Source organism: Triticum aestivum, chromosome 4D (genome assembly GCF_018294505.1).
Source record: "Triticum aestivum cultivar Chinese Spring chromosome 4D, IWGSC CS RefSeq v2.1, whole genome shotgun sequence".
Lineage (NCBI taxonomy): Eukaryota > Viridiplantae > Streptophyta > Magnoliopsida > Poales > Poaceae > Triticum > Triticum aestivum.
The window spans coordinates 293,464,067-293,475,266 of NC_057805.1; the positions used below are offsets into that span (position 1 = coordinate 293,464,067).

Sequence of the window (11,200 nt, forward strand, 5' to 3'; positions counted from 1 at the left end):
ACGCAAGCAGATGACATGGCAACGGCAGCGAATAACTGGCAGACACCTGGCGCATCGGATCCGGGGCGTTACAGAAGCCTCCCGTGGGCCCCACTACCCACCAGGGCACGCCCTGGTGCCTAGTGGGCCCCACGAGCCTCCTCTGGCGCACTTCCTTGGGCCCCCTGGGTGTCTTCTGGGCAGAAAAAGTTCTCCAAAAAGTTTCATGTCATTTGGACTCCGTTTGGTATTGATTTTCTACGAAGTAAAAAACAAGCAAAAAACAGTAACTGGCACTGGGTACTATGCCAATAGGTTAGTCCCAAAAGATATAAAGTTGTTGGTAAATGAGTATAAAACATATAAGATTGATACTTTAATAGCATGGAACAATCAAAAGTTATAGATACGTTGAAGATGTATCAACGCCATGAACGATGGAACAGTTATTATTAACTCAGTTATACACAGTAAAAGGTAATACAAAACAACGTGGGGATGTAGCTCACACTCGCTTAGCATGCTAGAGGCACGGGGATCGATACCCCGTATCTCTAAAATTAGTACTCTAAGACTACCCATAGTGGGGAGTAACTTAGAGTGGTAACATGCTTATGTTACTATCTACTCCCTCCGTCCGAAAATACTTGTCGCACAAATGGATAAAAATGGATGCATCTAAAACTGAAATATGACTAGATACATCCATTCCTCCGACAAGTATTTCTGGACGGAGGGAGTATATTACTACCTCTATAGTGGGAAGTAACATCTGTGTGGTGTCACGCAACATTTCATTTATTAGATTGTAGACTCATATTGTCTTGGTATGTGTGATGTTACTCGTAGTATAAGTAACGTATTCCCTTCGTTTTTATTACTCTGCATATTACCTTTAACGGAAGTCGAACTTTATAAAGTTTAACCAAGTTTATAGAAAACAACATGAACATTTAAAGTAACCAAATTTATATGATATGAACATATGTGCAATGGTGAATCTAATGATATATATATTTGATGGTGTATATGTTAATATATTTTTCAACAAACTTGTTGAAAGTATATAAAGTTTGATTTTAGACAAACCTAATATGCAAAGTAAATAAAAACGGAGGGAGTACTATGTTACCACATGCCTCTATTTTCTTATTAATTACTTTCCACGTCATCTATTTTGCCTAAATATGTATGATGTTACCACTTATGTTACTCCCACAGTATAAAGTCTAAAGCCGAACAGTTGACCGTTGAACTTGAACACTCACACCCGCAAAAAAAAACTTGAACACTCATGACAACCATCCATCCAGTCCAGGCACTACCTAGTTATTTTTCAAACTCACTCCCGTGCAGGTCCTGCGGCCGCACCGGGCGCCCAGATCCAGTCACCGAGGGGCCTCCCCTGCCTCCCTGCTTCCCCACCTCCCCTCGCCACCGCTGGAGGTCGTCGTCGAGCAAAGCCTGAGCGGCGGCGGGGCTGTTTATGTGGCGCAATGGCGGGTGTGGAGGGCTCAGCTGCGAGCTTCAACGGTGGCGCTAGCGTTGTCTTCTCCGAGGCAGACGTGGGCTGGTGTCCGCGTCGAGGGGACGAGGTGATGAGGATGACACCTTCCTCTGTTCCTTAATTAATATGTCTTTCTAGAGATTTCAATATGAACCATATACGGAGGAAAATGAGTGAATACACTCTAAAATAGTCTATATACATCCATATGTAATTTATATTGAAATTTCTATAAAGACCTATATTTAGGAACAGAGGGAGTAGATGACTACGACACATAATTCTTCTTAGAGGCGGGTGTCAAGTTATTGTGTCAGTGACAATGTAACTTGGCACTGCCGTGGGCAATATTGCGCGTGTGTTGTGTGGTTTTAGTACAGTTTTCCTGTAATTAACAGTTTGAAAAAAAGGGTATTTTCCTTTTAGCGGCAATACTGGAGCTCCGGCTCTACAGGCAACATAAACTCCAGAGCAAACAGCACAAAAAGATACGATGACTGATATTTTGGCCACGATGCCTTATTTGGGATTATTTGTCTGAAAACTAAGCTGCCACTACAATTACCAAAACTCTACATGAGCGATCAAATGTCACTGCGGTGAATAGATACAGAAATTTACACGGACCAAAACTTCAGAATTTTTTGCCATCGAAGCTAACAAAACAGGAAAAGGAATTTCTCCAACTCTGAAACAAAAGCGAGTTAACAGAAGGAAGATGCCACTGGTTTAATACTAGGCTTCTCTAAGTTACAAAAAAAAATCTCAAACCCCTATTCAAGATTTCTTTCCTTTTTCCTGCTCCTGCCAATCAAATCCATATATAGAAGAGCTTTACAGAAATTTGTTAGCATCTGCATCCTTCAACGCCAGCAGTTATAGGTCACGGTCGGCAACTCTTCAGTTTCTCAGGGGAATGGACATTTTCTACCCTTGCCAGCAACATCCAAGAGTGAAGGCACAGTTTTGGAGAATGGCCCAATAATTAATATTTGCAGAACTTAATTGTCTTTATTTTCCAAAGAGAAGACTTAGTCAGCCCTTAGTCTTAAGATTTCCTTAGCTGTTCTCCTCCGAAAGTATTCCATGTGTTCCTGCAGTTGACAAACTAATGTGCATAAGCATTCATACCATATAATCACCTTAAGATAGACCAGCTTCCGCCATTTTATACTTAGCCCCAATGTGTATGCATCAATCTAGAATAAGCATCTCCATAGAGTCCCAGAAACAAATCCAGTGCTAAATTTTTGGCAGATCAAATTTACTCACCTGACCAAAAGATAAGCTGACTCCTCTGCTGTGGAAATCAATGTACTTGAGCATAAACATACCACAATCCCACCTGAAATAATTGAAGACCCGTCAAAATTAATCTTTGAGTTTAAAACATACTTTGTGCACGACCAGCCAACTAAACATGGATTTCAAAGAAAGGACATATACAGATGGTGCATATGTACTACTACCTCCAATCCATAAAAAGTGACGCAGTTTTGAACTAATTCCAGTTCAAAACTAGTTCAAAACTGCGACACTTATTTTGGATCAGGGGAGTAAATGATACTAATACTCAACAAATTATGGTTACAGGAACTGAAAGCGGATATTACCCATAAATAGTGAGTTTACGCATTAAATGATCATTAGTGTAAACAAGACGTACCCATTCTCTTGTAAAGGAATACAATCAATAGATTCTTTGGTCCAAGAACTTATGTCAATCTCTTTATTACTCTTGTCCTTCACTTCATCCACAATATATCTAGCCTGTATATGGAGTAAAGAAGAAACACCATGACATTACTCAATTTATAAGCAAGAATTAGACGGAAATGCCTAATGGAGATGGTATTATTTAGTACTTCTAGCAGATAGAAAGAACCAAGATCAGGTGAATTCTCCCAGAGCATAGCACATGTGCAGAGGCCCATAAACATATGGTTTCCCCTAATTTAACATTTGACATTTGGAAGAGGTGCACCAGAAGTTTTTTTTTTTTTTGAAACGGAGGTGCACCAGAAGTTTTACTTAAGTTAAACTACAAAAAGCTATTTATATAGTAAACTAACTTTCTCGAAAAATAAGCACTCCCAAATTGGAATGGAACCAGGGTGCATTTGATTCATCTACTGCCAGCTGCTCGCCCTTTTCATCTAAAAAAATAACTCCCTGCTTTCTTTTTACATCATGTATGACTTTTCAAGGTCTTTGGCATGCTACATTTGAACTTCCCATTACGATGTATCAGTGGAATTAACATATACTTTTCAATGATAAATCTAATGATTCAATTTTATAGCTAGTCTAAAAATTAATAAATCTAAACAGTCAATTTTAGAAAGTTCTCTTTGCAAGGAAATCTTTAAAAAGTTCGACAACAAGGATTCTAGGAAGTAAAAAAAGAATAGAGGCAGTATATAAAAATTCAGTTCTAACGCAAAACTCCCTCCTCCCAACCCTATCCGTCATCCAAAGCCTTCTTCACACCGCTGCCACCGTCCCCATCTTATCGCCCATCCAGCAGTCTCGTCGGCGGCAAGAGGAGTGAGGACCTATCCACTTCGTTTTTCTTAGTTCTAGTAGGGTTTTTTTACTAGGTTGGTTTCCTGGTGACATTGGCCGGGTGGTGGCGAGTGGTGATGATGGCGCATTGGAATAAGGTCTTTCCAGCCTCTCCCTACCTCGACATCGTCCAATTTGACGCCGACGAAGGGCCTGTGAGGGTAGGTGTTGCCATATCCATTGGCTCTTCAGATCTTCGCAGTTGGTGTGTCAAATCAAGGGAAGCTGTTGGTTGCATCTTGGTGTGGCGACTTCGGCATCTTCTTTCGATTTGTTCGACAAAGGGCCTATGAGGGTAGGTGTTGCCGTATCTGGCTCTCTACGGATCTTGGCAGTTGGTGTGTCAATCATGAGAAGCTGTCGGTTGGATCTTGGTGTGGCGATTTCGGCATCTTCTTTTGATTTGTCGTCCGGTTTCTCCAACCCTATGGACTCGTGGTGAAGAATTGTAAGCCTATGCTGCGTGGGGTGATGCCCCAACCGATGTTCCTTCAGCGGTTTCTTCGTTTCAAGCGGTGAGTGGCTATTGTGGTCTTCAAAGCCTAGTATGGCGAGGGCGTTTGCAGGTGTCTGTTTCCTTTGTTGTCGGTTCAGTGCAATTTTCAATATCCGGAGGGTGGCGTACTATCGAAGGAAGATGACTAGTATTATTTTCAATGTAGTTTTGTTTTACTGGTCATTTTGCGTCCAATTGCCTATCCCAACTTCTTTGGGACTAAAGGTTTTCTTGTTGTTGTTGTTGTTGTTGTTGTTGTTGTTGCCCTTGTACTAGCTACTGTTACCAACTGTGTTTCCATTGTACTAGCTACTGTTTTCCTTGATAATTATCAGATCTAACATGCCCTTTGGGTGTCTTTTCTGGAAGAAAAAATATGAAAAAAAGAAGTTACCAGCATTTCGTATACACGAAAATCATCGCCGCCAAGAGAATCAAGATATTGTACTGTCTTCGCCTTCATGTTTATAATTGCCAAACACCAATGCACATTTTGATGTACGGGGACAAAGATCTGCAAAGTAAATTCTGAACATAAGAAATAAGCACGTCAAAGAGCACGTGCAGTAACAATAGAAAATTAAAGAACGCAGCATCCACTTTACTTTATCACATTCAATGAGCTCATAACCCAACTTCCTGGAGGTAGTCCATCTTTTTACAGATTTGTAGTCATATCCAGTTTTTCCACAAGCAAGCTGAGCAAGAATTCAGAAAATAAACAGGGCTGAATTAGATGGTAATCAATTTTATCCAAATGAAAATCAAGGCTGAAATGCATGATATCTAGTCTAATTTCCAATCAAAGGTCTCAAATCAAGTAACAACACAACAAAAGGAACCAAATAAGGCAGACAGAGAACTACTCTCCATTCAAAAATGTGTGTGTCACTGTGTCCATGACATGCATGAAGTGAAACTTTCCTGATTGTGACTACTCAGGAGGGCAATCTATAATGTATTCCAAACAGATGCCCCACGTAAAAATTCAAATTAAGAAACCCAGGAGGGAAATCATGGTATATTCAAACATCCTAATATCAATGACCAATGATGTACAAAAGTGACATAAGTATAATTTAGCTTTAAAAAAACAGATGTTTCCACGGTATATTACAAGGTCGTGAGTCCTTGATAATCTATAATTACAAGAATTTGTGGCCAAACAGATACTTTTGAACCACATCTATACTCGCATAAAAATCTCAGTTAGTGATGATGGTGTGCGGTGTGCCTGCCATCTATGATTTCAGACCATCAGATTTCCATCTAATGCATGCAAATGCAAGGCATGACACATTTGCAGAAACATGCCCGCCACTCTGCCCAAATTTTCACGGAACTCCTTGATCTTTCCCATCCAACCCCAATCCCCACCCCTTCCCAGCTCAAGCCGCCCACCTCCTGACCTCTAGGCCTACGACTCCGTATCCATCGACACCTAGAAGGCTAGAACCTTCGCCGCCGCCGGCCCCTCCCACCGGCCACCTGTGTGCCGATGCCCCCTCCATCTAGCCGCCACCCACATCTGCGCCGCCTACAACGCCCCCGTTCTTCTGCGCCTCCGCCCCTAGCTCGCCCATCCAAAGCTTATCTCCGTCCTCCCGAGCAAGCCGCCAAACCTACAGACGAGATACTCGATTTTTCTGCCCTCCGTATACGAGGTTGCCAAGCTGCCGGATCTGGTGGAAATCGCCCCAATCCCAGGGTGAGCTCATATGGCAGCTGGCTCGAGTTAGTCTACAGACCTCCACAGCCACTACACATGAGGTGACAGACACCTAGCCAGGCCGCCACGTATGCGGATGCACAGCTCGTGGATCCGGTGGAGGTGGCCCCAATACCAGCATCAGCTCGTCCCGCCGCTGCCCCTAACTTGCCTACAGGCTGCCGCAGGAGTCACTCACGTGGTCGGATTAACAACCTGGTGGTCAACTTCCCTCCAGGTATTCTCTACATCCAGTTACATTAGTGCGTTCTTGCTGAGTTGAGATAGAGCAGTTAATTATTTCTCTCTCAATATGTGTGTATTGAGAAGAAACTACAGAGAGCAGTTTTGTTCTCTGCATTATGTGTATACGGGAGCAGCAACTACCAAAACAGTGGACGATGTGCAGTTAGCAGTTTATTCTTCCTTAAAAGACAACATATTTGTGTTCCAAATATGTTATTTGTTTGTGTCTTCCATAGCAGACTTCTCAAGCCGACCTGATTGCATTTGTTTGTTTTTGGAAGTGCCAGTTAGTGCAAATGTTAAATAATTAGACAGTTCATAATTTGGATTTGCACATTCTTTCCTAGCTAGCTGGTAAGAAATATGGTTTATTCAACTAATTGCATCCAGAACTCTTTCTACATAAATGTTATTTCAACGGACATGGGCTGTGGACGGTGGTTACTACTCATGTCATGGATCGTGGAGTCTGACAAATTATGATTTTTGTTTCTAAGTGTTTATTCAAACTATTGATTGTTAAAATTCAGAAACAGGCAAGTATTCTGTAGCGTGATGATGTAACATTTGGTATGGTGGTAACTGAAAATTCAGGAGTATTTTAGACTTTTCATCTTCTAACTTATGTAGGCAGCTGGCTTACGCACAATACTAAGTTGTTCCAAACCCGCCATAAGCATTCTAGCATGAATATCTTCCTAGCAATATCCCCACCTTTTTGTAGGTGCAGAAATTGAAATACTGGAGAAGCACACAGACTTATAAAGCGGGAGTTTTGTTAGACATAAAGAGGAAAGAATATATGTTTTTTGTTGCCCTTCAACATCTAATCTACTTCATTAGAGACCAAGGTATTGGTGTTGATGAAGAGTAAGAACGTCTCTACATATCATCAACTCCCGCTTCATCTTTGTTAAGCAATGCCTATTTGTGCAATTGACCTCAATACCATGCCTGCCATAACTTTGTGATAAAATAATTTGTTGGCACCCCAAAATTTAGTAATGATATAGATCGGTTTCGGAATATACTACTATTAGACAAGGATGCCACTTTTATTGCTGAGTTGACATCAAAACTGGAAGATGCAAGTCACTGTATAGTTCTATAAAATGTCTGTCGGCTTTGTTTGATAGGTACATCTCCATCAGTTAGTGTGCATTCCATATAAAATGCATCACAAGTGTTGTCAATTGTTTGTTCCTTTGTCTAGGTATACTATGGACCCTCTATAGGCACATTTCCCCCTTTTGCCTAAATATATTACAGAACCTATCAAATGTGCTTTGTGTGGTTAAGATGTGGAGGATGGACTAGCTGGTACGGTCTACCACAGGTGTCATCCTATCCAGCCCTGTGCATCAATCTCCCATGGTAGCAAATTGTTTTCGTTGTAGTCTATCTTAGTGCACCAACGGACATTGTGTGTTATCTCTTTTGTGTTTTCTGTGCTTTTTTGTACCATAATTTTCCCAGTGCCAATTATGCATGTGCATACAATACGGTTTGAACCTGTATATACTCTCTTATGTATTCAAGTTTTATATCAAGTACTTTTAATTACGTTTTCCTTTTTTTTTCATGTTCGTTCTCTTGGCCGATTGCTGATTGTGATATGTTTGTGGGACTATAATGCACTTAGCAAACTGTTTTAGCAATATTTGGTATTGGCTGACACACTTGCAATATTGCAGAATTCTATGCTACAAGATAAAATTAAGTGATTTGGAACGCTACAATATCAATTCGTTTACCCATGGGCGGCATGCTACTTCGTATAATGCTCACAGACATGGAGAGATGACGATGCGTGACATGGAAGGGTGACCGAGTAGGAAATGCACTAGCAGGTTCAGTCAGTAGTCGTCATACCTCCATTGCACAGATTCGTGGGGACAAGTATTGGTATTGTCGCATTGTCGTTCTTCTATTATTGATAGTAAAGGTTAGGTTAAAGTGATGTGCTTAATATGTCACTATTTCTAGCAGAGAATGGTGTGTGGGCTGGAGGGTGAAGCACATGTTAAGCGAGGAGGAGCTGAAGACAGAGACTTATTTGGATTGTCATTGCAATTGCCAAATGCGTGTGTGGAAAGATTTTCTTTGTCACATGCTCTATGCACTATAGGATAGAGCAAGGAATGATAAAGCACAGGAAGTCCTCCTGAAAGGTGAATATGGAGAAGAAACCGTTTGGCTTAGAAGAAGGGTTTTTTAGTTGGAAACCGTATGTTCGATTGTGCTCGACGTGTATTGATCAACAATATAACATCATTTTGATCAATATCTCGGTACATTTTATTATTGTTTTGTAGCAATGTACTCACTCTTGACTAGTACAATTTAAGTAAATTATGTTCCACATCGTCTTTTGTGATTCCGTTGCGTATCACGGGCATCTTACTAGTAATTTATAAAGTGACAGGCATAAGCAGCATGGAACATACACTAAGTGATAAGCTAATGCATGTCCATAAATTGAGCCAGAACCAAGGTACAATATAGCAACCTTCGAGCGCTAACCACAGTATCTAAACCGCTCATCAAGCATATTGCAACTAATCCTAAGTCGGCATGTGATTAGAAGAAATGCAAAAACAAACAAAGCCATAGAACACAGGAAAGATATGCAAATATTTAATATGACACTCTGCACATTCAATAGGAGAAAACACAAGGTGCATATATTCTAACCTTCTTATAAAAAAATGTATTGAAGAAATGGCATTTCAAGAACCTTTTTGGTTCTCTCATTCCCCTCTCCTTTAACAATTCAAGGTACAAATTAATGACCTGAAAACAACAGGAATCACTTTCCCCATTACGCATGAAAATATCAGTGTAAAACTTACATGTTTGCGATCAGTGAAGATGGTTTAGTACATTTAAGATGAATATTTACCTCATCATTTAACCAGCCATGTGGTCTCAAACACCGAAATTTTTCCCTGCTAACCTCAATGTTAGACGGTTCATGCAGCACCAGGACTTTGCTACTGTAAGTGAAAAGGGGCAATGTTATATTTCTGTACAGAGGGAGTATATAGGAAAGCTTCAAACAAGATGCAATTGTCATCAAATGTACCTTGAACCATTACCATACAAACAATCCTGAACTTCCTTTTCATCTTCAGCAGTTAAAGGTACAAAGAATTGAGACAGATCCTGAAGACAGATCAACACGCATAAATCAAAGGGTTAATGGAGAATATAAGGTTGTCACAATCAAACAGGTCAATCAGCCACCCATTAAAGAGAAAAGAAACAGAAGAGGACCCTTTCAAAACTTGATGAAGCAGTTAAACCAGATTTGACACCTTCAAGATTGCGCGCTATTTCGCTATGCCTTCTCCATTTCTTTCGCAAATTCAATGCATGTTTTTCGATTGGGGCAACACTAGTTTTCTCTAAAGCCTAATGCAAATCCAGTTGGCATATCCCTCGTTATCAATTTGTCCACTCTTGCAACCTGGGTTCTCTTACAGAGCTCTCGTCCATGAACATAATCTTCCTACTCACCCTGCATATACCAACATAAAAAGGCGCTGATAAAACATACCTCCTTAGGCGGCTCAGCCAGCGTCCTCTGCTCCTCAAGCGTCTTCTCCAGAAGAGCCACCCTCCTCTGTTCCTCAAGCGTCTTCTCCAGAAGAGCCACCCTCCTCTGCTCCTCAAGCGTCTTCTCCAGAAGAGCCACCCTCCTCTGCTCCTCGAGCGTCTTCTCCAGAAGAGCCACCCGGGCGTCGATCTCGCCCAAGCTCTTGTCATTATGTCTCGTCTCCTCGTGGAGATACTTCCAATACGGTTTCACCTTCTCCCGCCGAGGAGGAGGCGGCGCCGCCGCCTTCAAGGCGACCTTCACGGGGTCATCTACTTTCCAATTCCCCGCGGCCAGCACGCGCCCTGGCTTCACATCGTTGTTCTTGGTGAGACACGTGAGATCCGACGGATCCTGCGGCACATCCTTGGACGCACGGACCCAGCCCTTGAGCAGCCTCAGGCCGTTGTCCCACATGTCCGGGATGCTGCGGATGTAGTACCACATGTCGAAATCAGCGGATTTGGCTTCCGGCGGGGGCACGAGGAAGCAGTCGGGAACGAGGACGCGGACGCCGCGGCGCTTGCGCTGCTGGCCGCGCCAGTGGTCGTCGAGGCGACCGTCAGCCGGTAGGCAGCGCTTGCGGCAATTAAAGCGGAGTTGTGCGTCCGTGTTCATGGCAGGGACAAGGATGCCAGCGCCATGGAAGTTAGTAGGTCAGCAGCGGGGCATGCTGGAAGCGGAAACCCTAGGTTGGGTTCGTCGGGGCTAGGGGTTTGAGCCCGGCGCAGGGGGAGAAGGCGGGGCGACTAGAGCGAGCGAAGATGACCGAACGCTCCTTTTGCAAAAAGGTCCTCGTCTGGAAAATCAAGGGCTCCGTTAGTTTTTTTTTTTAACATGGCTCCGTTAGTTTAATATACTCTCTTTTCTTAGAAGAATCTGTTAGTTTATAATAATACTTTAATGGCCCAATTCGACAAGTCTGGCTCATGACAGTCACGTGGCTAATTGTTTGTCTAGAAAATGTGGCTTTTTTCCCTTTTGAAAAAGGCACGTGTCTAGTTCTTCTTGAAAGAAAAAAAACATCACAAGCCGACCAAATCATAACCGAGTATAATGCTTAATGGCAACTCTATCGTGTCGATCGACATAATAACCGTT

The 11,200-nt window shown here is 42.2% G+C and overlaps 1 protein-coding gene and 1 long non-coding RNA gene across 2 annotated transcripts; one reads left to right on the top strand and one right to left on the bottom strand.

Moving 5' to 3' along the window:
• Window positions 1-2,063: 2,063 nt before the first annotated feature.
• LOC123097505 (putative ubiquitin-like-specific protease 1B) lies at window positions 2,064-10,864 on the bottom strand. The gene is made up of 9 exons (XM_044519271.1): window positions 10,061-10,864; window positions 9,587-9,666; window positions 9,404-9,497; window positions 9,196-9,294; window positions 5,153-5,245; window positions 4,942-5,061; window positions 3,153-3,256; window positions 2,759-2,831; window positions 2,064-2,580 (listed from the first exon to the last, which is right to left on the bottom strand). The coding sequence occupies exons 1-9, from the start codon at window positions 10,715-10,717 to the stop codon at window positions 2,518-2,520; spliced, it is 1,383 nt and encodes a 460-aa protein (XP_044375206.1). The 5' UTR covers window positions 10,718-10,864; the 3' UTR covers window positions 2,064-2,517.
• Window positions 5,614-8,787, top strand: LOC123097506 (uncharacterized). Its single transcript, XR_006447345.1, has 3 exons — window positions 5,614-6,493; window positions 8,196-8,406; window positions 8,491-8,787. It is a non-coding gene; the product is annotated as an uncharacterized lncRNA (long non-coding RNA).
• Window positions 10,865-11,200: the final 336 nt, after the last annotated feature.